Source organism: Monodelphis domestica, chromosome 6 (assembly GCF_027887165.1).
Source record: "Monodelphis domestica isolate mMonDom1 chromosome 6, mMonDom1.pri, whole genome shotgun sequence".
NCBI classification, from domain to species: Eukaryota; Metazoa; Chordata; class Mammalia; order Didelphimorphia; family Didelphidae; genus Monodelphis; species Monodelphis domestica.
Window position 1 is genome coordinate 273,707,815 of NC_077232.1, and position 27,349 is coordinate 273,735,163.

General features: G+C 36.8%; 1 protein-coding gene and 1 pseudogene across 3 annotated transcripts in view; one reads left to right on the forward strand and one right to left on the reverse strand.

Moving 5' to 3' along the window:
* Positions 1–27,349, reverse strand: part of BMP2K (BMP2 inducible kinase) — a 121,467-nt gene that overhangs the window by 23,396 nt on the left and 70,722 nt on the right. For all 3 annotated transcript variants that reach the window (XM_007495963.3, XM_001371902.5, XM_056803240.1), the window contains 6 exons: positions 22,861–22,964; positions 20,022–20,101; positions 12,289–12,449; positions 10,168–10,349; positions 2,297–2,398; positions 1,416–1,600 (listed from right to left, as the gene is read on the reverse strand). In XM_007495963.3, coding sequence (XP_007496025.2) covers positions 1,416–1,600; positions 2,297–2,398; positions 10,168–10,349; positions 12,289–12,449; positions 20,022–20,101; positions 22,861–22,964 — 814 coding nt within the window. The remainder of the gene's footprint in view (positions 1–1,415; positions 1,601–2,296; positions 2,399–10,167; positions 10,350–12,288; positions 12,450–20,021; positions 20,102–22,860; positions 22,965–27,349) is intronic.
* LOC130455111 (diphthamide biosynthesis protein 3-like) lies at positions 24,525–24,846 on the forward strand (annotated as a pseudogene).

Below are 27,349 nucleotides of genomic sequence, written 5' to 3' on the forward strand. Positions count from 1 at the left end.
TTTCCTAAACATGCCCAAGATTTAGAATGCCTTGGGTAGTAACAAGATTTTTCTACACTGAGTCTTCAAAATGTAGTCTGACCTGTTCAAGGGATCCATGCAGTCAAAACTATTTTTATACTACTACTAATAGATATTAACAGATATAATCCACAGAAACAAAAGCATTTTGAACTCTTCAATAATTGTCAGGTAAGTGTACCAAAGGATAGAGCATTGGGCAAGGCCTGAATTCAAACCACAGGCATTTACCAGTTGTGTGAACCTGGGCTCAACCTTTGTCTGTTTCAGTTTCCTCATAAAATGGTGATAACAACAGTACATATCTCCCAGGGTTGTCATAAGGATAAAATGAGATAACATTTGTAAAGAAAACCTGCATTTCTCTATCAAGCTACTTTAAGACAGAAAAGGGAAAGAGAAGGTGAGGACATAAAGGTGGAATGGGGAAGAAAGTAGGAAGGGGAGAGAGCTTCCCTTCTAAGATTAATTAGAAATCTTCCAACACTAGGTTCTAAACTAACTTCAGTGTTCTACATCAAGGATCAGGGATATGGCTGATTTATTTCTTGCAATGACAAATGTTTCTGTATAGTATCACCTTGTATTTATCCCCTCAAACTGCCCACAAGACCAGTTTTCACTTTTTTTTCCCAATTTTCACTTTTAGTTGATTGACTGATTCAGCAGGGATAATTGATCCTTCTATGCTTGAGACTGAGAGGCAAATTCCCTCCAAGAGCCATCAGTCCCCTTCCATTCCTCATTGTCATTGTATCCATTGCCTCCATAGGACAATTTAAGAGCAATGGACTATAACAATCTTTTCTGCCCACTGACATTAAAGTAAAATTTCTAGGGACCAACAACAACTGTATACGTGTATAAACACAGAAACATGGGTGAATGAGAGCTAGAAAGACTTATGAGAAAATCTGAATGGCAAAGAGTTGTTTAGCAGAAGAAAAAGTCTACTTATGTTTAACATTCAACACCAAATTACCATGGGTAGATACAAACATTGAAACTAAGATAAGAATTTGAAATAAAAATCAGGTTAAGGAATAAACAAGGTGAGATTAAATGGATCACCCATAACATAAGATGGAGAAATAAGCATATTTTTAGCTACTGGAAAACTTTTTTACTTTTATTTTCTTAAGGCAGATTTTTGCTAATGTTCCACTTTCTTTTTAAAATTCTTTACTCTGCATTAGTACATAAATCACTTATTTAAGCCTTGAATGCCAAAGAGGTGGTAGAGACAGTATTTAAGAAACAAGGAAGCTTAAAAGAAAGGGAAAAAGGAAATATTTATATGAGATAAATCCACTGTAGAAATTGGAGTAATATTTGAAGGTTACCTCAAAAAAAAAAAAACCAACAAACAACTTTTCTATGAGGAAAATACTTGCCTATTGGCACTGTAAGAAGAGTCTATTATAGCTCCAACCTGGGAAGGAAGAGATGATGGGCAGGAAACTAAGGCTGGTGAGAACTCTTGAGGGGAAGTGAGATACTCAGGTGACTGCTGCTGCTGAGGCTGCTGCTGCTGTGCAAACATCTGCTGCTGTGAGAAAGTCTGCTGATACTGCTGCATCTGAAATGAGGAAACACCATTACAGACAAAATACTCTGCAAGCCATTCAAATTCCTAAGTAGCAACAGCTTATCATCTCATTATGCTCTCTACTACTGCTGGTCACTGGATCATAGGCTAAATGCCACATTGACTAACCCAGGAAATCAGGAACCTGCTATGACAAGTTGTATTTGGTAAAGACATTATTATTATTATTATTATTATTATTATTATTATTATTATTGTTAAGAGTAGAATATATCTGTCATTGGAAGTCTGGAGCCATTCAACATAACTAAGCCAAACAATAAGAAAAGGGAAGTGTTTGAAATATCAGAGTATTCTCTGAAACAAAGACATTTTCCTTCTGTACTTCCTGTCTGTACCATAGAATTCTAGGAGTTAAATAAGGTTAAGAAGTTCATACTCAGATATGAAGGAATCTCTTAAGTGTGGTCCTTTGTAATTAAAAAAAAATTATATTTGGCTTACTGGTTATCTCATATGAATGTCAAGCTCAGAGAAATCAAATTTAAGGAAATTTTAGGTGGTTGTTTTTTCATTTTGGGAAAAGCATGTTTGCCAAGTAACCACCCTAAATTTAAGAAAACTACAGTGATTTCTAAAATCTTGATTTACACCTTTCAAAGAGTATACAATAAATCCAATGGATCACATTTACCAAGAAGATTCAAGAAAGCACCAACCACTTACCAGTGCAGGGTACTGAGAAGTAGATGATTGTTGCTGATACAGTGACTGCATTAAAAATTGTTGTTGCACTATCTGCTGCTGCTGCTGCACTGCCTGCTGATACTAGAGGGCAAACACAAGCAAAAACAACTAATCAATGTTTTCAAATCAATCTCTCAACCAGCATTTATTAGCACTTTGTCAGAAACCATCCTAGGAGCTGAGAATACAGTAACAAAATAACAGCTAGCATTTGTATAGAGCTTTAAGGGTTGCAAAGCACATTATTTAAGTTCTCATTTGGCCTTCAACAACCTTTTAAAGTAGGAGCTACTATTATTCCCATAGCACATGAAGAAACAGAGGTAGGCAGAGGTAAAGTAAAGGTCATACTGCTAGTGTCTGAGGCAGGACTTGAACTCAAGTCTCCCTGAGTCCAGCACTATCAATAGTATTACATCATGGTAAACACTAACATGTACACTTATAGGAAAATGGAGAGGTATTAGACTGGTGACTTAGGGAGCTATCACAGAAGAGAAATCACTCTACTAATATAGGTAACCACCTTCTCTACAACATATAGTTTCATATTATAGTCTTAACTTTAGTACAGAGTAAACTAAGTAACTGCTGGAGAGTAAGAGACTTGGTCAGGGTGCCAGCAGCATGTGCCAGAGGTTGAATGTTGCTCTTTTGGGGATCAAGGCTGGTTCTCTCCCCATTTCGTCAGGCTGCCTTCCAGCACAGTATCACAGAATACAGCTAAGAAAAGGAGTACAGTAGAGTTAGAACTGACCAGAAACCAGATGAGTTCTGACTTTGCCACTTATTACAGACAAGATACACAAATCCTTTGGGGCTTAAATTTCCCCATCTATAACAAGGCATTAATCTTCTGGCTATATAAAGGAGAGACCCCTAAAGTTCTATCTGCTCTAATTCTATATGCCAATCAGGGAAATTCTACACCACAAGATTAAGATTTCAAAATATGTGAATACTGAAGTTGTAACATTTAAATCTGAACCATGAGTAATTAATTGTATATGTATAAATATATTTGCAGATATATAAATTTACAATTACATGATTATATCTAACACCAAAATATTAAAAATGAGGAGTGAATTAAGAATAAATTGAACTTTTTTGATGAGATTTGTTTATATATATTTCGAGCAAAAGTCTCAAACTTTTGAAATAAAACAAAAAGTCTCAAATATAGATGAAACAAAAGCAGCCTCGTGGTTACTCTTTCTACTAAACCAATCCTGTGATAAAAGCAGATTTTAATAAAGTCCCTGCAAGGTATACTAGACTAGATTTTCACTAATAACTTAACTGCCTTAATAGATCAGGCATCCCTCCTATATAACACATGTTTATGACAAAACCTACTACACCATGGCAAATGTGGAAGCAGGGGACTGGGCCCATCTTAACTTGTTGAAAATTCTTTCCCTATTACTGCTAAGTAAATGTTTTGTTAGATGTTAACTGCTACAATGGGAGTAATATTATAAGGCCCTGCCCTGCCTCATGCAAGTTAGGCAATTTTTCTTTTAAAATTATTAAAAACCAAAAATAAAAGTTATTAAAACTATCCTTGAGATTTCATTGGCTCTGGAAATTAAAGCTTAGGCTATTGATGTAGTTTCCTAATCTCTAAATACCAAAACAGCCAGGACACTAGGGGAGAGAGCTCTTCCCTCTGGTTTTAGACTGTTAAAGAGAGTTTTCTTAATCTCTCCTTTTTTTTTTTCTTTTAAAAAACCCTTTCCTTCCATCTTGGAGTCAATACTGTGTATTGGCTCCAAGGCAGAAGAGTGGTAAGGGCTAGGCAATGGGGGTCAAGTGACTTGCCCAGGGTCACACAGCTGGGAAGTGTCTGAGGCCAGATCTGAACCTAGGACCTTCCATCTCTAGGCCTGGCTCTCAATCCACTGAGCTACCCAGCTGCCCCCTCCTTTTTTCTTTTTAAGAGCTAAGGGAGCAAAAAGATTTCTTAGAGCCCCCCCTGCTGTGCAGGCTGGTCAGTTGATGACAGTTAGGAGGGTGGGACAGAGTTGGGAGGTGAGTTGATTGCAGTTTGAAAGGGATTTTTGTCTCTGGGTCGCCTGGGGAGAGGAACAGCAGTTTCTGGCTCTCTTCTTCTCCAAGACTGGCAGTTTTTGACTGACAGATGTGGATAGAGAAAAAGGATTTAAGGTCTTAACAGTCTTACTGATTACTGATCAGCTTACATAGTTAGATAGTGGATAAATTCTTAAGAGTAGGAGAAGGCAGATAAATTTAGGGTTTTTTAGAGATTTTAGTTAGGATTGGGATATTAGATATAGGTATAAGAGTTCTCTCACTTTCCTCCTTTCTATTTCCTATCCAAACTTTCCTCAAAATAAACTGTTTTGTATTTTACCAAATTGCTCTTCTGACTTTTGTTCAAACTGCTACTCCAAAATTTGACCCTTCACAAGACTGAATATTATTACCAGCCTGACCAGAAGCAAAATGGGAATACTTCATTAACCTCAATTGACTGTATCCTCAATAAGTTCCCCCTTATCTACTATTAATGTCCTTTCCCCACTGTGGTTCAGTAAACCTCAATGACTGTGGGAATAGAGAAATAATGATATGCCCATTGTGAACTTTAGATTACTCCACCCTACTTAGTCTAACAAAAATTAGGAAATTGTGAACTTTAGATTACTCCAACCTACTTAGTCTAACAAAATCAGGAATGTCTACACCCATACTTAAGGATTAAGTATTTAGGAGGATGGCCTATGACAGACATGTGCTAGCAAATGACAAATCAGAAACAACTGACAGACCCCTTGGCTGTCCTAAGTCAAGCCTAAGATATCATTGTTACATGTAAGATGCAGGAAAGTGATGTAAAACCGTCTATATATTTGGCATCACTTCCTCTCTGGGGGCTCTTGGACAGCAGAGAGGTGGCTGGTGGCACCTGGCTGAGTGTGTCAGCATCTTGGCATGGTGGCTGCTATTGTCCGGGTTTTAGTGGTGAGTTTTCCTTGATACCATACTGGAGGAAGCCTAGTAGCCTATAGTTCAGTGAGGTGTCTTTTCTGAGATCTCATGGAGTTTAGGCTGATTCTTTCTCTTTTACCTTCCAAACACTATCCACTTAGAAGTCTCTAATTTTCTTCAGAAACCTTGTGATGGAGGATTTTTAACTCCCCCTGGCACAGGCCAGGTGGGAGAAATCCTATACCCTCTCCCTCTTTCTTCTCCTTGATTTCTTCCCTGTATATTGATTAAACCACCATATATTTCCAAACTGACTTGTGTATTTTTATTTGGGATATCCCTGGAGACCAAAAATTAAATTTAGATTAGGTCATGACCCTAAATTATCCTTACACCATCAAGTGTGCAAATGACACAAAGCTGTGGATGCCAGTTTACACAACAGATGGGAGTCAAGATCCAAAGGATACCCTTACAGATTAGAATAATAGGTTACATCAAGCAAAATGAATTTCACTAGGTTTAAAAGTAAAGTATAGCATCTAGGTACCAAAAAAAAAAAAAAGACAATTTCCCAGTATAAAATGGAGGAGGCATGGATAGAGAACAGTTCTTAAATGCAACTATGAATTGCAATAGGATGACTAAAATGAATATGGAGAGTTATATGCCAGTCAAAAAGAGTAATGCAATCTTGTGTTCCACTGAGCAGTACAGCTTCTGAGAATCAAAAAGTGGCAATCTCACTGTACTCACAGATCATTGCTGGAGTACTGGAGTTCCAGCTTAAGAAAGACATTGGTAAACTGGTAGAGTGTCTATAGGAAAGTGATGAGTACAGTAAGTGGCTTTATGTCCATGTCATAGGCAAACAGACTAAAGGAATCTGACATGTTTAGAGAAATTTCATGTACAGTAGAGAATGGAATTGTTATATCTGGTCCCAAAGGCCAGAATGAGGAGCAATGGGAGGAAATTTTAAAAAGGTACATTTAGGCTGGAAAACAGGAGAATAGGTTATCTCAAGAGGTAGTGTGCTTCCCCTTAAGAGGTCAGACAAAATACAGGATGAAGTACCTTCCCATTCTCAGACTTTGTTGAGAACCATAGGTACTTGGAAGAATAGTGTTTGAACTTCCTGGGGCCCCAGGACACTTCCCAAAAATTAAAGACATGGCCAAATGTGCCAAATGCCACCCAGCTGGTCTGCTGAGGAGAACAAGTACAGAGTACAGAGCAACTGATTCCCCAGCTTTGGGGGACAGGTGTGGTCCAGGGTTGAAGCCACTGGCTTAAGGATAAAAAGTGTTAGTTAGACCACAAACATTTATTTAAGTGCCTACTACATGCTAAGTGCTGGGAATACAAAGAAAGATAAAAAGCAAACAGTTCCTACTCTCAGAGAGCTCCTAGCCTAATGGGGGTAGACAACATGCAAACTGCTCTATACAAACAAGAGACATACAGGAGAAATCAGGGTCAATCTTGCAATATTAAGATTAAGGCTAGAGGGATTTCCAGATCATCTGAGCAGATGAATCATTTTCTCCAATAGCCCCAACTTTTCAAACTTTTCCAAAACATAAATTATACACCAAAAGTAAAGATAAAGATGAGGGAGAATATTACCCAACCCACACTCTCCCTCAGTGAAGCCTCTAAAGGGGAACCAATTGGCTATCATTACCATCCCAATGGAGGGCAAAGAAGAAAGAAATTCTGGCTGTTGGATTGGGGAATACTGAGTGGATAGTGGAATATGAGTAGATCCTTGGTATCAACAGGCCTCAGAACAGGGAACATGAACATGATACGGATTAGTGACTAGGTTGGAAATGTCTTCATCTGTACCTTGGTCCCTTCCTGGTGTGAGATGGAAATCACATTAAAAGACTGATATATATTAATTTAAGGTCACCAAGGAATTCAGCTATGTAATTCCTAAATGAAAACTCAAGTCAGCAGTCAACCTTTTATGGAGTTTTTAATTACTAACAGGAGGAAGAAAGGTATTAGAGAGAGAGAGAGAGAGAGAGAGAGAGAGAGAGAGAAGAGAGAGAGAGAGAGAGAGAAAGAGAGAGAGAGAGAGAGAGAGAGAGAGAGAGAGAGAGAGAGAGAGAGAGAGAGAGAGAGAGAGAGAGAGAGAGAGAGAGAGAGAGAGAGAGAGAGAGAGAGAGAGAGAGAGAGAGAGAGAGAGAGAGAGAGAGAGAGAGAGAGAGAGAGAGAAAAGGGAGAGAATGGAATAGGGCTTAAATACCCACTCTGCTTAGGCTGGGCCAAAGGCTCAAGGCCTTGGATAGCTGAGGCAAAGAAAAGATTTGAGTCCCTATCACTAACGTGACCAAAATGGAGAAACAGTCTGAGTGCCTCCACTCCAAAGTACCAGGCTCCAACCACCTCCTTTCCTCCACACAGGAAGTCCCCAGACTCCTCAGCTGTCCTCTACCTCACTTCCTGTGTCTCCCCTGTGCCAATGGTGGCTCTAGCTTAACCCAGGACCGCCCAGAGGTCTGTCCCCTTTGCACATGTCTGTTGAAGGTCATATTCTCAAATAATTAAATCTTGAGCTTTGCTGCAGCCCTTCCTAAATCCTGTTACCCTGAGTAGGGTGGAGATTGTAGTTTCCAAGACCTGATTCTGTCATTCCAAGTATCTCCATTGTTATTGATCAGGAAATAGCCAAATCCCATCCTCTAAAGAATGGTTTGAACAGGGTTGAGTAGTTTTGAAATTCACACTGGTGCTATTTCTGATCTTCATCACTGATTTCACTGTGAACTGCCCCTTACCTATTGTAAAACTAAATTTGTCAAGTTGTAAAAATAAAAATTTAGATGGAAAAACTGTTTCAATATAGGATCAAAACTTTTCAAAACTGTTTAACTCCCCAATCAGGTTTAAACTGTTTGGATACTTTTGATAGAGGTAATCAAAAGTATCCTCAGTGATGAAGTGAAGCTCAAATGTGAACTTCCCTTCAGGGCCATGCGCAAGGACACTAAAGAGACTCTTATTATTATTAAAATAAAATGTTTATTGAAATATATAAGAATAAATAAAGGATTTCTAATTCTAAGGGATTCTAAATCCACCCAAATAAACTCCCAGGTTCCACAAGGAACCGCTTCTCCTGTGTTTCACAGGCTACACTAATCCTCCCTAATCTGACTAACCCAAATTTATACTATCTAAATAAAAACTACCACTATTATCCTTATAAATCTTAACTTTGCCTTCAAATTATAAAGTTGCAAAGACTAGCTGATTGAATCTCAATAAGAATCAAGTTAGGACTCTGAGTCTTAAAGAGCCCAAACCAAAGGCCAGGTTTTTCTTTGGTCTTCTCAGAGTTAAACAATCTATAAAAACCACAATAGATATTCAATAGCATTTCCCAAGTTGGGAAAGGAAAACACTGAGTTCCTTCAGATCTTTCCCTCGACAGAGAGAGAGGCAAAGATGTTAACTTCTCCAGCCCTGAGAGTCTCTGAGAGTGTCTCTGCCAAGTGCCAGAGACCAACTTAACTGCCAGAGAAAGTAACTGACATAGAAAAATGGTTGTAACTCTCACATCTGAAATCAACATGCTCTCTCAGCTCTACTTCAAACTCCAGTTCTTTTCTCAAGCAGCCACTTTACTTCTTATCTCTAAAATAATAAAACAATACTTATTTTCTAATATCATCCTTACACTATCAAGTCCCTCTTTCCAACCTCATCCCCAACACAGGCCAAGATATAAGTTCATCCCTTCTGAAGAGGGAAGAAATAGACTAAGATTTCTCATTCTTGTTCTCCTTCATATTCAGATATCCCTTTGGGGGAAATTGCATTACTTGAAGTTTTTCTGTTTTTGTTTCGCCATTAGCCTGGCAATGCTCTTCCTCAAGAACCTGTGATAGGTTTCTCTTATCTCTAAGGTCAGAATTTTCCAGCCCTAAAGCCAAAAGTAGTGAGACACTAAGGACCTTGATAGCAGACAGATCAACATCTGTTCATATCCTTTCCACACAAGGTCCACTCTAGTTTTTCTCTAAAAAGTAACAAAACCATCCAACAGACTTAAAGGGGTTTGGGAACCAAAGCTCAAATCAAAGACTTTTTTGAACATTTTTCCATGCTACTAAGTAAACCTTTTAAAAAATATGCTAGATATTCAACAAGTGTCTCATTTCATTCCATCTTGAATCACCAGACTGGCCTGAGTCAGGCCTGGAACAGAACAAAATCATTAAAAGTTCTCTCCTCCTTTTTTCTCCCCCAATTGAAAAGCAGAATGACCAGAAAAAAAGTATCATCTGCCCTAACAACGATCCCGTTTCCTTCTCTGCCTCTAGTGCTCTGATTCTGCCTGGTCCTTGGGCCATTTGCTATTTCGCCCACTTCCAGTTCACACAGACAAAAGTCAGAGATATTTTTTTTTTTGGCCAGAGGAGAATCTAAAATAGAATTACTAGCATATACAGCCACATAGACAAAATCAGCTCTTTTATGTTTTTGATAGTGATTACAACTCCACCAAAACAGCATGTTATTTTCACTAGGACTCAGTGTTCTTCTAAGTAAAGAGGAGGATAAGAAGGTATTTCTATGCACACATCACTTGAGTTTTCTCTCTAAAGGAAGCACATCTTCTAGTTTGCTAAGATATATTTTTATTAAGATGAAACAAGGTTCTTTATAAAAATCAGAGGGCTTATGAATAAAAGAAATGTTTATTATGTCCCTCATTCCAGAAAGATAATCTCTAACATCAAAGTTCTGCAAAGGCAAATCTCCTCTGAGGTACTAAATTACTAAAGATTGACCAGCAACTGGACAAGCAAGTCCTGTTCTGAACAAAATAAACCAACTTCATGATACACGCAAAAATCCTAAAATAAGAAGTCTATTACCTGCTGAATATATGCATCCTGCAATAACTGTTGGTGCTGGTAATGGAGAGGGTGATGTACAGGATGAAGTTGCTGCAATCTCCAATCGCCCTGCTGTAGCTGTTGGAGCACTCTATGTTGCTGGGGAGGCTGCTGACCCTGAGTCAACACCATCTCTTGACTGTTTCCAAGTCTCAATGTTCCTAAAATATATTTCCAAAGGCATTTGTTAACTTGTTTCAAATTTACATGGTCCCTCCACCTAGCATCCACTCCTCATTCTGTGTAATTCTTGTCCTTACCTTTACATAAATTCACCTTCCCCTAAACTCCCATTTATTGTAGCTACCACTAAAGATTCCTTCCACAGTGACAAAAATTAACAGTCAATGGAGACTCTGCCATGTCTCTAAACTCACTTTTTTCTGATTAAGTCTTAAAACAATTTTCACATCCACATGCTATCAAACTATATGCCTAGCTAAGACCTACTCATAGCCGGAGATAAATGTCAAACAAAAATGAGTCCCAAATTCCTGGCTCATAAAAATGACTTTTGAGGATTTTCCCAAATTCAAGCAACAACCAGTGAATTTCTTCACTAAAAAACAAAACAAAACACACTCATTTAGCCAGGAATTTTGGTCTGAGATTTTTAAGAACACAGACTGCTATTTAGCAAAATTTACAATGTTTCTAGAACTTCTGGCTCAATTTTACATTCCCACAGAATCTTTCTACTGGTTCAGAGATTAAAGGAAAGACTTAAACCAAAGTCCAACTTATTTCAAAAATATAAAGTTATATATTTTAAAAGTGAAAAGATGGTAGAGTATATATATATTTTTTTTTCTAAAGTCCTATTTCAAATAAGTAAGAGTGAATATCTCCTTAGACAAAAAGGAAGAAAATTAGAGAAAATCCAATTCCAAAGTAGTAGTTTTTAAAGATTTGTTCTGAAATTCGTTATGTAGCCTTGGTAACCATAAAACTCAGAATCTCTGTTGATCAAAACCAAAAAGAATATGATGCTAAATATTAATTGAATTCATAATCCTGAGATATTTTCCTTAAATTAATCTCAAGAAAAACTCATGTATAATTTCAAATAATAAAAAGCCAGCTGAAAAATCACTATTATACCACCTCTCAGTTATTCTCTTTGGAAGATTTTAGATTCATAAATATTAAGCTATTAGAGCATTTAAAACTGACTCCCAAAGGACACAATATTTTAAAGCCTCCTTTTATTAGATATTTTATACCTACAAAAAAGTCATGATCTCCTAATTGTCTTCTTTACCTACTTCCCTCAAAGAAGAATGCCAACATTCATATAATTTCAAGTCACTGGTGTTAATGGAAATAAAGAACCGCATAAGAAATAGTTTTTCAAAAGGCAACAAGTTATATCAGTTACAAAATGTCAGTAAATATGCTCAGGAAAACAGCTGTAGGCACTGTGTAATACATACAGATATACTGTCTATCACGCATTTGCCACTTTCCTCAATCAGCTATCAAGCACTAGGAAGGAAGTTAAGGGCAATAAGAGAGGGAAAACAAAGCTAAGGGAAACATGAAAGATGCTAATGCTTGCATAGCACTATTTATACTAAAAGAGGGAAACAATACCTCAGCCATAGCCTAACTCTCAAGGGAGTTCGCAACACTAAATCTAATATCTAAATTAGTTAAGGATAAAAAAGGTTTTATTAAGTCATTGCACAAGTGACTATAAAATAATATGTACTACACAATTTTGGCAATGGAATGGCATATATTATAAACAACTGTAGCAAATTCTTTCATACAAGAGTAATTTACAACTAAAAACTTGTACACTTGGAAACCAATATGATGAATGTGGCACTAGGCAATCTCTTTCACCATGCCTCTGGAGCCACAGCATTAATGAAGAAGTTAAGTGCTTTGGCCAGAAAAAATTTGATTCTGAACTTGACACTCTCCTAAAACATTAATTTTGTTATTATAATAATTATTAATTAATCTATGCTTATAATCAGATGAATACACTTTTCAAAATATCCTTTCCATCTAACTAAAGAACTTCAATGGCCTTTCAACAGATGCTATGTCTATGCTAGTTGATTATTAAATTCTATGGGAAAAGCTACATACCTTTCAGCCTATGGTTACCAATTTCACCAGGAACAGGTACTTTAACTGGTGTGGCTGAGCTCTGAATTGCTAACACATTAGGATTGGCAGTGCTTGAATTAGCCTTTGGTCTCTGTCTCGGTGCAATTGAGGTTTCTGTTGGTCCAATAGTATCTGTTATTCTATAAAAGAAGAATAAATTTCACTTCAAATATTATAAATGTGTCTGAATATCACTAAAAGTATTACTTATTTACATATTACTCCACTAAAGACATAGCTGACAACCTTTTAAATGGAAGCTCACATGTTATATGGTTTTTATTATTAGGGGTATAAAATCAAGGGGAAGCAAGGTGGTGTAGTGTGGCTGGAACGCTAGACCTGGAATCAAAAAGACTCATCTTCTTGAGTTCAAAGTTAACCTCAGACATTTACTAGCTGTGTGACTCTGGACAACTCACTTATATAATAGGTGGCCTCAAGTTTCTTCATCTGAAAGATGAGCTGGAGAAGAAATGGTAAACCACTTGCCAAGAATATCATAAAGTGGAGTCCCAAAGAGAGGGACCCGACTAAAAATGACTGAACAAAAATAAAGAAAAGGAAACTGTTACCTGCATCCTTTAGACCAATTGTCTAGGCATAAGGAGGAAGCCAAAAGAGTAGACTTACTTTCCTTTATTCTTTCCTCCTAAGCCCATAAGGAATGGACATGTAGCAAGAAAAGTCACCACCACCAGGAGCAAGAGCTTGGTTGCCCTGGACCCCACGCTCCCCCTATCTTATTTTTCAAGGAAAGGAGACTTAGGCCTGTTTGCAGGCGTAGAGAAAGAGCCTACACATACAAATTGAAGGAGGGGCAGATAAATAATATCAAGTCCCCATCTCCTAAAGAAGAGAGAAAAAGAATTGGGTCAGGGCCTGATATATACAAGTCAGCCTTGATTAGGAAAAGAGCCACTTCATTATCAGAGACTACAGGAGGGCAGGATTAGGTCATATGGTTTTAATGTGAAGAGGAAAGCATCCTAAAGACCTTGGTGCCAGAGATACTAGCATACCTGTGGTTCCAGAATTGAAATACTCAGATTCTGGTGTGTGCTACACAAGCATAAGGTCTCATGAGTGCATCTCAGACTTACAACCATCTTAATACAAAAGCTGATGCCAGACTGAGTCCAGTCATCATAGCCAATATCTACAACTGCCTGGCCTTTCAAACCGTAAATAATCATGAGCTTTTAAAAGCCAAGGCAAGAGGGCCTCCATTAAAGAATTCTTGTATCCACCTAATATAAAGAAAATCAGAGTTCAAATCTAGCCGTTATTTGTATGACCCTGAGCATGTCACTTAATTTGTCTGCTTTGGTTTCCTCAACTGTAAAATGGGTATAGGTACCACCTACATACATGTCAGGGTGGTTGTGGGACAATATTTTTATTTAGCATAGTGCCTACCACATAGCAAGTACTTAATACATGTTTGTTTCCTTCCTCTCCAAGATCCTCAACATCAAGGGGCCAGAAGCATTGAGGATTTGCATCAAATAAGAACCACAAGAGAAAACGTTTGCTTCTCTGAAAGATGTCTGATATCTAAAATAAGTAACTAATAAAAATCCATAACACTAAAAGTTATGTAGTTTGCAAAAGTTATGTAGTTGCAAAAGTTTGCAAAAGGCAAACTACAAGCTACTAAATATATAGAAAAAATTATCCAAATCACTAATAGAAAGAGAAATGCAATTCTATGGTTCTATCTCACATCCAGCAAACTGGCAAAATGTGAGAATGGTCATGACAGAGGGGTGACAGAAAGTATAGGGGAGTTGTGAATTGGTACAGCTATTCTGGAAAAACAATTTAGAATTATAATAAGGAAGTTGGCTAAAATGTCATGCCATTCCTATGGCAAGACATATACTCAGAAGGGTAAATAATAAAAAAAAAGTTCCATATGCAATCAAAATATTTCTAAAACAAAGTAGATGCACACATATTGGAAAATCTGATGTAAAAATAAAACACATCCCTAACCTTTTTAAAATAGAGGAATGAACAGACCCACATACATCTAAGATCCTGGGTAGATTGCTCAGACATTCTCAACCTCAGTGAGGCAAGGGCAGCAAAGGGTCTAGAGACATTCCATCTTGAATTCTTCTTTTTCCCTTAGCATCTAAGACATCTCTTTCTTGGTTCTCTACTGACCTGGCCGCTTTCTCAGCTTGCTTTGCTGAATATCTATTCTTACTAGGCTCTTTTCTCTATATACTCTTAATCAATTATCATTTCAAGACACGGGATGTCTCAGAGATCTGCCCAGTGCTAATTTCCTTGAACTCCAGGTTTGTATGGCCAACTGTCTATTTCTATCCTGATATGCCATAAGCATATCATACTCTAATTATAGCCAATAAAAATATCAACTTCCTCCCTAAACCCTATTATCCTCCAAATTTTCCCTTGTCTTCTAAAGGTGCAAATATGCCCATTTTATAGAAAAGAAATATGAACCAAAAAACAGCTATTTATCCTGGGTCATAAAGCTGGCAAATGGTAGAGTTGGGGCTAAACAAGTTACCAGACTCCCAAGTTCAATGAAAAACAACTAGACAAATATAGCTTTAGGGGAAACATTAGCTAAGATTAGCTAAACTTAGATGGAGGAAACAGGAAAGTTCCCTAAGCAAATTCTCTAAATATATAGAGAGTAAAGACCCAAAGTACTTTCCTATGCTTGTCAAAATTGACAAAGTTCTAAAAATTCCCAAGAGCACATGTATTTTTGAACAAACCTTACCAGCAGTTAGCCAGAATGATCTAATTCTAATAAATATCTTTGTTCAACAGTAATTTTTTGGTAGAATTCCTATTTCATCAGAACATTTCTGGAGAAAACTCTATGCAATAAGAAGAGTTCAAATCATTCAAAGCTGTGGAATGAAAAAAAATAAAAGACACTCACTAGGAAGTGATATGATCAGCAGAAAAAGAGCTAAACATGGAGTATTTGAATATGTATTCAAACCCCAACTCTGGTATTGCATCTCTATGTGACTTTAGGCAAGGAAATAATAGGGTGGGGTTTATGATCACTAATTTCTTTTAGATTTCAAGATCTATGACCCTATGTTTCTTCTAGTCACTGAGTTCCACAACTTTGATTCATCCTTGATTCTTCTCTTACCTCCAATATCAACTTGTCAATTCTTTTCTCTCCCCCCCAAATCCTTATCTTCTATCTTAAAATCAAGACTAAGTATCAGTTCTAAGGCAAAAAGAGAGGTATGGGATAGGTAGTTGGGGTTAAGTGACTTCCCCAGGGTCACACAGCTAAGAAGTGTCTAAGGTCACATTTGAACCCCGGACCTCCCAAGCTCCAAGGCCTGGCTCTCTCTATTTAGCTGCCCCTGTTAATTATTTTCAATAGGACCTCCATAGTATGGTTTTCATCTCTCCATCTACAGATACCACCACGAGGTCCCTATCAATCCTAAAAAGGACTATTTTAATAACTTCCAATCTATACTCCTCACCACTGCAAAATTAACACTCCCAAAACACAGGTCTGACCATTTCATTGCTCTGCTCAAAAATCTTAATGGCTCTCTCAATGTCTCTAGGATCAAAATACAAACTTTTCAGCCTGGTTTTTAGTGCTCAACAAATGTGGCTTCCTCTATATACCCCTTCTAGAATTATTTTATATGGTTCTCAATAAATTCTTTATTCCTAACAACCTAGCTATTTGTGTTTTGTGACTTCCACATCCCATCACCTGTCTCTATGCTTATACAAAAGCTGCCTTCAACTCCTGAAACAAATTCCCTTTTCATCTCTGCCTCTGAAAATAATTCTATTCAAAGCTCAGTACGGATTTTACACGAATCTTTTCAACTGTTATTACTCTATTTTCATTTGTCTTTGTAGGTGCCTAAAAATGTCTACTGAGCTGAATATGTCCTCACTTGTTCATAATCACAATATTAAAATAAATTCTAGAGACAACAAGTTGGGAATAGAGAAAAGCTGTAACATGGATTGATTGTCAGATTGAACCACAAAGTCATCTCCAATTTTGGCTTTATAACCAGAACATTTACAAGCAACTACCCATGCCACTTCTGGCAACCACATTAGTGTGCTATCTTTCATTCTCTGCTATTTTTCAGATTCCTAAATAAGGTAGTAAAGGGGTTAGAATAATATGTGTAGTATATGGCACAAAATAGAAGCCTTTGAATGTATTTTTATTTTAATAGTTCCCTTTAAAAAAAAAGGAAAATCAAGGTTACATATAGCAGATGTGCCTTGGTTTTAATCATACTCAGATTTATAGATAATATAAATTTAAAGATTATATTCATTTTCACAAAGGATTCCCTAAAAGTTTCTTTGAAGAACCAATAATTGATTATATTATTTAAAATTTGTCTTGATTTACCTAAATTCAAATGACATTATACTTTTCAGAAGCAGCTTTTACATAAATGAGATATCTGACAATTTCTCAATCCTCCCTTAACATCTGTAAATACCACAAGAGGGAGCTCTATTATAATGTTCTCTTAAATAAAATAAAAAGACTGAAACAGAATCAAAGAATCCTAGTCAGAATTAACTTTTGCATGCATAAAACAAATCTATAATTTTAGCCATATATACGTTTTATTCTCAAAATTATTGCAACAAAATCTTTTCACATAAAAAGTATATGCACACTGTCTCTTAATTGTATTTAAGCATTGTCAATAATCAAATATTTAAATAGTATTATGCTAGGTGCTGTGTTGAATGGCAAGATCAATGCCTAGACTTCAAGAGTTTACAAACTCAGTGTGTACAAAGCATACGTGTCAGGATAAATTACAAAACAACATAACAGCAAAAAATCCAGTATATGCTAGAAAATTAAAAGCAAGATTTCTTCACCTGGTTGGTTGGAAAAATCTTCATGGAAAACTTAAGGTCTGGGTCTTATGGGTTTGGTACAATTTTGATTAAAAGAAAATAGAAAGAGCATCTAAGTGGATTGAGACCTAGATCTAAGAGAGGAGAGGTCCTAGGTTCAAACCTACCTCAGACACTTCCTAGCTCTGTGGCCAGGGCAAGTTGCTTAATCCCCATTGCCTAGCTTTTATAACATTCTTCTGCTTTGGAACCAATAAGATGGAACGGAGAGATAGAAGAAGGGAGGGAGGGTAGAAGGCGGGGAGGGGGGGAGAATATAAGAGGTAAAAGAATAAAGGAGAAGAGGTAGAACATCAAATAGAAACAGTAAGCAAACAAGTAAGGCTAGATAAAAAAAATAGCTGAAATTGAAATTATTTCAAATTCATGAACACTTTTAAAGTACTTTCTTTACATTTTCCTGTATATATGGCTTCTCAGAATTACCCTGAGGTAGGCAGAGGATGGCACTATCATTCTAATATTGCAAATAAGGTAATTAAGTTGATTGTGCCACCACCCCCAGCTAGCCAGTGAAAGAACTGAATTTGAACAAAAATCTCCCAGTTCCAAAGTCAGAACTCTGACTGCCAGGGTGTGCCAGGGCCTGGGAAAGGGCTTGGGGAATAATAAATGTATCATTTTGATCACTATAAGTTTTTAAGGAATCATGTAATATGATGAAAGCAGAATTCACCTGAATGGATGAGGGAGAAACCAGAAAGAAGGAAACTAAACTGTTTGCATTAGTTCATTTCAACTAAAGGAACAATGCAAAGAAAGGGGCATCTTGAAGTATTAGCTCTGTCAAGAAAACACAAGGGAAACAATGGTATCCAGATAACCGAGTCTCTGCAGTCTCTATCATTTGCTACCCTCTGTGGAATCAGGCTTTTTTTTTTACCTTCTGTCTTGGAATCAATACTGTGCATTGGTAAGGGCTAGGCAATGGAGGTTAAGTGACTTTCCCAGGGTCACACAGCTGGGAAGTGTCTGAGGCCAGATTTGAACCTAGGACCTCCCATCTCTAGGCTTGGCTCACTGAGCTACACAGCTGCCCCCCAGGCCTTTTCGTTAAATGGTCATAGCTTGCTCCTTGCACATAATGACTGACTGAGCACGGACAAGTCACTTGACCCTTCTTGTCCTTAGATTCTTCATCTATAATGAAAAATACTGGCCCCTATGTAGAAATAAAAATAGCATATAAAAAATAAATTCTCATAGTCGGCCAAAAGAATACATCACACACAAAAAAGTTAAGAAATCTTGTTCTAATGAGTCTCTCCCTGACATATCTTTTTTCTTCCATTGTACACTTCATAAAAATATCAAGGCAGGCAGCATGGCAGACTATAAAGGACTCTGATAGTAGTCTTAGCTCTGAAATATGCTAACTGTGGGCAAGGCCTTTAAACTCCAAAACACAATTTCTCTCATCTTTTTAAAAAAGGATACTACCTACTACTTACTACCTATATGAACCTAAAAGAACATTTATGTGATTATTATGATTAGGCATAATAACTATATCGTTCCTTTGCTCAAAGACTTTCAGGAGTTCCTTATTGTCCAGTGGGTAAAATATAAGCTCCCTAACATGATAACTAGATCCTCTACATTTTAACTCTAATCTTCCTTTAAAGGCATACTTCATATTCTTCCCTCTAACGTTCCAAACCAAAAGTGGCTCCCCAATCTCATCTTGTTCTCCAAAGTCCCATTCATTCCCATTGGCTGTTATTTTCATCTAGAAGAGGTCTCCCACCATCAATCTCTCTGTAGTTTAACAACCACCTCAGTGTCACCCTCCTCCAAAATGTCTTCCTTGCTTCTTCTGTCTAAAAGTTCTCTTTCTTCCCTGATCCATCAATGATCTTTTGGAACTCTCCCTATTCATTTACACATTCTAACCTTACATTTCATTGAGTACATCTTATCCTCTTGCTGGATAGTCCTTGCCCTCCAGAAATTTAAAATTTATAATTCCATTCCATCTTTGTTACCACCTAATACAGATTACCAGTATTTATTAAAATAATAATACATTAAAATAAACTTAATAAAATTGAAAAGAGATGGGAAAAACTTCACATTAATACAATTCTGTGCCAAATTACATAAATTTTTTTTCTGCAAAGATAATATTCCCCCCAAATCCACAAGAACATATATACTTGTTCAGGCTATCTAAAAAATGAATATTAACTTTATAAGGCCAAAAAAGACAAAGCAGATAACTGTCCTTAGTTATCCAATAAGAAAATAATTATGAAAAAAATAAGGTCAAGATATTACTACCTATCCTTATTCTATGTTTCTTAAAGGATGATAATTTTAATGGTTCAGTACAGTTTTAAGAGTTATATACATGATTATTGCCCTTAAAAAGTATGAAAATATATCTCATAACACTTTTTTTCTATAAGGGAAAAAATAATACCTGAAATTTCTTAACTAGGTATATGTAAAATTTTTAAAATGACACTGCAGGAATCAAGAGTTCCAGGCTGGCTCTCCCATGTGGTTAAAGTATCAGGAGACTTTCTAAAGGGCTCATTATACAACTACTAATAACAAAACAAGGACTTCTTGATTTCAGAGATTGATAATTTCAAAAGGGATTTATGCCAAACACTGAATTCAACATAAAAGTTTATTTTGTGCTTGCTAACTAAAGTGACCACTTCATGTCTCTAAAGAACAAAATATTTTAAGAGAAAAGGTATTTGAATAAAAGATTATTGGATTCATTAGGGTGAGTATTATGAATAGGAAAAACCATTAGCTTTGCTTACCTGGCTTTTATTTGGTTTTTCCTAGCAGTTGCCTCACTAGCAGTCAAAGGTTCGGGAAGAGATGAAGGAAGAGAAGAGTTCTTAAAGGAAAGAAAAGAAGCATTTTATTTTCCTTTTTATTTTAATTACATAAAGTCTATATATTTCAAAATCATAGAAGAATTTTATTTTTTTAAGTTTATATCCATTATAGCACCATTATTTTAACTTTCAATATTGTACATTGCTTAAACAAATAAAACAGGCTTTTAGTACCACCCCATCCCTACTACATACAAATGCTTCTTTTATAATGTTCCCAAAAGTCTTCAATAAGAAGAGCACTCTCCAAAAATAGGGACAGGACAGCAATATTAGGTCCACTTCAAACACAGGAAAAAAGATAATGAACAGCTATGCAAATGTCTGAAAGAGCTGTGTACCTAATCTATACATGCCCTACTTTTGTGAACTTAATTCTATATTGCAGAAGAATCACTTTATATTCCTACTAGAAGAAAGAGGAGGGAAAAAAGACAAATAGCCATTCCTTTCTATTTCTACAAAAGGGCTAAAATCCATGGTGAAAGGTAACTGAATAAAACCCTGACTGTTAAGGTAGGTAACAAAGATGATAAAAAACAAAAAACAAAACACTGATACATACAAGTGAGGTATGGAGGAAATAATCAGAGGAGTTCCCTCCCTTCTCCATGGACAGCTTTAGTGTCATAGGATTTAGTAAAAAGCAGGCCAGTAACAATGAACACCGAAAGCAGATGTTTCTAAGGTACTGTACATATATTATCTTAGTTGATCCTCAGAATAAACCCTGGGAGGTGGGTACAATTATTTTCCCCATTTTACAGATAAAGAAACTGACACAGGTCTTGGTTAAGTGATTTGTCTAGGGTCACACTTCTAATAAGTGAAGCAAGATTAGGTCCTATCTCATGTGAGGGCATCACTGGGAGCTACAATCTCAGAAATAAAAATACATCTGCAGTCAGAAGAGAATAAGCATTTGCATAGTACCTACTATGCTCCAGGCAGTGTGCTTTAAAATTATCTCATTTCATCTTCACAACAACATGGGGAGATACATAGTACATTATCCCCATTTTATGGTTGAAGAAAGTAAGATAAACAGAAGTGAAGTAACCAGCCTGGTCATACAGCTAGGAAATGTCCAAAGTCAAATTTAAACTAAGAGGTTCCTGATTCTAGACCCATCTCTCTATCCCCTGAACTACTAACTTTGATTTAAATTCCCACTCTACCATTTAACTGGTTGACCTTGGGCAAAGTCATGACTTCCTCTTGGCTTCAGAATCCCTTTCTATAAAATAACAGTGCTGAACAGAGGACCAGTTTCTTGCCAGTTAAATACCTATAATCCTAGAATTTTAAGTGCAATAGTGTAGGAAATAAGTCATGCCAGATAAGGTCATGGTGGCTTATTTGGGGAGGGGGGGGTGCAAAGTAGATATTTTAATAATACAGAAGCAATTTATTATTCCTTAGAAGGTAACTAAACTCCTGGATGTCAATAAACAAAAGTTGATTACACCTAGTCCAAGAATCTATAATAAAATTGAAACCAAGTATTTTGTTCCTGGCTTATCTCAGGCACGTGACTAGAACTATTTGTGTACATTTCCCCATGGTGGCTTATTTTAAACAAAAATGCTGCATGGCCTTGGCAGCAAAAACCAAACAGAAAGAAAAAAGCTCGGTTTTTTTCCAAAGAATATAATCATAAGAGATACTGTATATCTACCAGATAAGGAAAGGACTGTTGATCAATCAAAAAATCACCAAGTATCAATAAATGTGAAGTATACCAAAGAGCATTCATGAGAAAATATCAGGTATTAAAATGATACTTTATAGAGAAGCTTGTATTTTATTTTCACCAAGGTCTAAGGAAAGATTTTTTTATATAAAATCCAAGATGTACCAGCCCAATATCAAATTCTACTACAAGGAAAATGACTATGAACAGAGTTGAAATCAACTCATGGGAAACAATAAGCATAAAACTTCTCTCTAAAGAGCCTCTAAAATGTTATCTATTTAAAGTTTAGAGAGGCTAGTGGCAAAAATTCCTTTAATATTCATTTAAAAAAAAACTTTAGGCAGTATGGTATGGGAGAAAGAAGAAAGACTCTTGAGTCTACAGACCTGGATTCAAATCCTGACTCAACTAATTTTTCTGCATGATCTTGAGCAAGAGAAAAATTTCTCAGGTTCTCAGATTCTTCGGATAGAAAATTCTGGACAGAATTCTCTCAAAGTTCTATTCCAACTCTAACATTTCTTGATATATCAGCCTAGAATTGGAAATAATCTGAGGTGTCCATGATACACTCACTCCTCAAACTAATTTCAATGACTCCCCACACCCCTTTGCCACAATAATAAAATAAAGTCTTCTGTTTAACACTGATAATTACTCACACCCTGGCCCATTCCTACCTCTCCAGTTTTCTTACATGTATTCCCTTCAAAGGCCCTGCCTGCTAGTCCTCCAACACAGCACTATACCTGTCTGTAGGCCTTTGCCCCTAACAAGATTGGAAGGCTCTTCTGCAGCTGACTTCAGAAATCCTTTTGCACCTTCCACACAAGGTCTTCCTCAATTCCCCTGGCTGCTACTGCTTCCTATTCTACATGTATTATGAACCTACATAGTTATGAACATATTGTCACCCCATTAGACTGAGTTCTTCAAAGGCAAGTTTGTGCTTTTTCTTTGTAATTGCAGCACCTGACCGGCAGGTATTAAGACTTAATAAATGCTTCTGGACTGTCTGGAGAAACAATAGTCATAATATTTAAACTTTTTAAAACTACTTACATTGATGTTAGAAACTGGACAATCCTTTTTGGCAAATTTAAAAGCAAAATAGGACACTTGGAAAATATCAGGCCTATGTTCTTGATCTGGTTCAAGCATATACCCTGTAAAAGTTGATAAAAGAGTATGTTATGCTAGAAGCAGAAAAGATCAATGATTTTTCACATAAAAAATGTAAAACTTTCCTTCTTACTAAATATATGTTAGGAGTGAATTCGACAACTCAATATTTAGTTATTTTTTAGAAGTTATACATACAGCTTTTATTATATTCATGAGCATCACTATGTATCCCCCAAAGCAGGTGCTTACTTCATTTTACTAAAATCCAAGAATGAGTCAATAAAGCAATATTAACAAAAGTTTTACAGGTCACTCAGATATCCTGAATCTTGTATAACTCTTGATCATAAAGAATAGGGTCAAATCCAAGATGGAGAAGGAAAACATGAAAGAAAGAAGCTCTGAAAACTGATCACTAACAAAAACAGTTAAGAACCTAAAACACATGAGAGTTCGCTCCATTACCTTGGAAAGCTCAAAAAAGGCTATGTAAAGAAGCTCAGGATAAGCAGTATTGATATAAGGGGGGGCGGGGGGGAGGAAAATAATGAAATTGCAAAGGCAAAAGGCTAACAGAAGTAGTTTCAGTGATTAGAAATAGCCAACAGCAAACAGAGGTGCCACACAAATATTATTTTAAAAAATATCACAGGGGTTCCTGCTCATATTAAAAGAACCTACCACCTCCCAAGTCCAATTCACTTTTGGACAGTTCCATTGGTACAATTTTCTATCTAAGAAGTCATAAATTTGTCTCTCTATAACTTCGAACCAATATATCTACCTAACTCTCAAGGTTCAAATTTTCTCTTGTTCCCTCTGTCACCCTCCCCAATTCAACAGTTTGGAATCTCTCCCTCAAAATAATTTTTATTATGAAATCATCTCTATAAAAATTTCATCTAAGAAATGTTCAAGTTTTATCTCTGCTAATTTTTTTTTGTTTTTGTAGCCCCAAGACCTATATCTTACATATAGCAAGCACCTAATTAATATTTATTGAATTTAAAGTACAAAACCCTAAACCTCATTGTACATGACTGCACTCCAAATACTTAAGTGTTCAAAGAGCTGCAATCATTTTTCATATATTTAATCCTTAGGGCAAAACAGTCCCCCTTTTAGCTGATCTTTGTACAACGTGGTTTCAATTCCCCTTACCATCCTAGTCACATTCCAGCATATCACTGGCCTTCCTAAAATGTTGGGCCAAAAACTGAACACAGCAAAAGCCAGTAGGACTATAAGTCTCCAAGGTTCCAGATATATTATTTTTATTATTGTAACCTAAGATGCAACAAGTTTTCTGACAGCTATCGTTACTAGCTGAATCAGAATGAGATTTCCTATCTCTAAAGTACTTAGGGTCTTTTTTCTCATTTGCTGTTGCCCAGCCATATCTTCTCCCTTCTAAATACACTTTTTTTAAAACCCAAGTATAGTTCTGTACATTAATCTCTACTGGATACCATATTATTATATGTGGACCATTGACAAAATCTTTTTAAGAACTTGATTCTTGGCAACAAATATGGCAATGTCTGGTTTTGTGGGAGGCTGGCCTCGCTGGTAGCCCGAGTGGGCTCTCCTCTGCGCTAACGATGTCGGTGTTTCATGACGAGGTGGAGATCGAAGATTTTGAGTACGAGGAGGAAACGGAGACGTATTCCTACCCCTGTCCCTGTGGTGATAACTTCATCATCACCAAGGAAGATTTGGAGAATGGGAAAGAGGTGGCCACCTGTCCCAGCTGCTCGCTAGATTACTGTCCCAGTAATCAAGGTGATCTATGACCGAGATCAATTTATGTATGGAGAAACAGTCTCTGTACCTCTGACCAGCAAAGAGTTAGTTAAATGCTGAAGAAAGTTTTGAAAACCCAATTTACACCAAATAACCAAAGGATGTGCCCAGGTGGATATTGAACAGGAAATTGAGAACATATGAATAACAAGAGGTTTGTTTTTGCTTGCTTGCAGTGTATTGCAAAGCATAGCTTCTTTACATCAATAATCACGTTAATCTTAAAAATTAAGAACTGAATTGACAGAGGAGAACCAACATAGATTTTTGTAATTGAACTTGAATCTTAATTTCAGTCAAAAATTTTCATTTCCCAAAATTCCAAAGAAGAATAATTTCAAATCAGCAAATGATCATATAGTTTAATCATTTATCTGATAAAACCTGTTAACTTTGCTATTTGGTCATTCCCAAGTATCATCTACCTCTGTAATCAGCAGTAGGTACTGATGCTCATTTAATTGGCTTCAACAGTAAAAACTTTGTCAGTAGCTGAATTGTAATAGTGTGAGATGTGTGCACTATCTTGTTTTCTGTCATATCTTAACTTCATAAAGTCAAAGAATGGACATGAAGAGGAAAATCAGTGACCTCTATACTCAGAGGATAAAAGTCTTCTGTGTCTTGGATACTAGAAACAAGACTCAGTGTGAAACTGCAAGAGACCTTGGAATTCTCATGTCATGTTTTCTCAAAACTAAGAGGAGCATAAAAAGGCAAACATTAGGGCTTGATAAGAATAACATGATGACCAAAAGGAAAAAAATGAAAGGTGCAAATCCTGTTGAGTCAGGAAGTGAACCAGTTGATTGTTCCAAACCAGAGCCAATGGTGTCCCTCTGTCTGATCATTTTTTAAAAGTAAAAAGCCAATGAAATTACCCCAAGGAAGGTAGCTTTGTGTCTTTTGGTACCATTACAATATTGTGTCCACTGCATGTGAAAAGGTGAAGCATCTCCATTAACTATACCCATTGCTGAAGATCATCTTTAAATGGGAGAGAGGCCCATTCTGGACGCCAGCACTAGTAAGGACACATTAAAGGCAGATGCCATTTATGTGCCACCGAGTTAGATCCTAGTAGCCCTAAAAGAGGAAGTTTGCTGTGAAGGGAGGGAAAAAGGCATGTGGACAGTCTTTGCTGCAGTTATGATAGTAGTGAGAAATGGAGCCATTTGTGGAGAAATTGGAAAATCCACAGTGGTCCCTGAAAGGCATGAATCAGCTTCCCTGTGAATACTAAGTTAGCAAACATGCATTGATGACTAAAAAGTTATTTTGGTATTGACTTCTACAATTAGAAAAATGGCTTGCCAGAGTAGCTATTTTGTTGCTCTTATATGTGTTATGCATACCTACATTTAAATTAAAACATGTGCACATTCCTTTTCTGCTTGCCAGTCCTTCAAGTTACATGACGTTAATAGGCTAAGGAGTGATGGACTAAAAGTTGAGTCCCTGCAGCACTTGGTTACCTGGAGTGCCAAGGAAAGTAGCTGTTCTAGAAATATGGAAATGGAGTATTCTTGGTGTAATGAGGAAGCTCCTGGCTGCCTGAGATCCAGTCTCATACTGAAAGCAAAGCTGGCTTGTTTAACACCAGTGATGGTTTGGCCAAAAGGAGTGTTCAGACTAGAATGATCTACAAAGAAAAATGGATTGTGCAGTCAGTATATCAATACTGACTTTTATAAAAATGGGCTACCGCTGCTGATATTCTATCAACAAGGGACATTTGTAATGTGAAATTTGTTGTAGTATAAAGGAAGATCAAGAAGCTGCTTGAGCCCATGCATCCTGCAAGAAGAGAACCTTGGACAATATGAACAGTTATTAAATTTATGATAAATTACAGTGCTCTGAGAAATTCTATCTGCAGCATTGGGCAGAATTACTGAGTAGGGTCTGAACTATAGGGAAAAGTCCAAGTTCAATGCTGTATTTCTAATATAACCAGTTTCCAGTTTAATAGTTAGAAGTTCTTGCCATTTGTTTCTTCTTTTGACTCCCTTCTTTTTTGTTTATTGCTTTTCCAGCCCTGGGACAGTAGCCAAGCCGCTGATAGCCCAAGCAGTGTCATTGTTTATAGACTTCACTCTGCTCCCTAGTGCTGGCCTGCCAGGGCCCTCCCCTGCAGCAGGTGGCATGTGGGTTCTGTGTATGACCTGGAGAAATTGTAAAATGTGAAGTGTCCAAATGAGATGTATAAAAGCTGGCTGGAGCCTGAGTAGGATGAGGTAGAGACTGAGTACGCTGCAGTGAGGGAGTTTTGTGTCCAGATTGGTGTGATAGTATGGCAGCTTAAAGATGACTTTCCAGCTTCCCCCCCCCTTTTTTTGTACAGTTAAGGATGCTTCCTCTTTCCTATGATTTCCAGGATGGTTATTTATGAGGAGGAAGATGTCATCCATTACCCCTTATTCTTCCCTTTGGGATCTTTGAATATTATAATTGGGCAAAAGGGATGAAGAACAATGAATTGGAATGTCCTCCCTCTTAATTCAAAATTTCCTAAAAAAGAGGGTAGAGTGGATTTTACCTATGATCCTAGATAGTATGTGGTCATTTGAAATGAGGTGGATACTTACCTGCAAAGTTATAATTGGAGAGACCTTATTAGGTT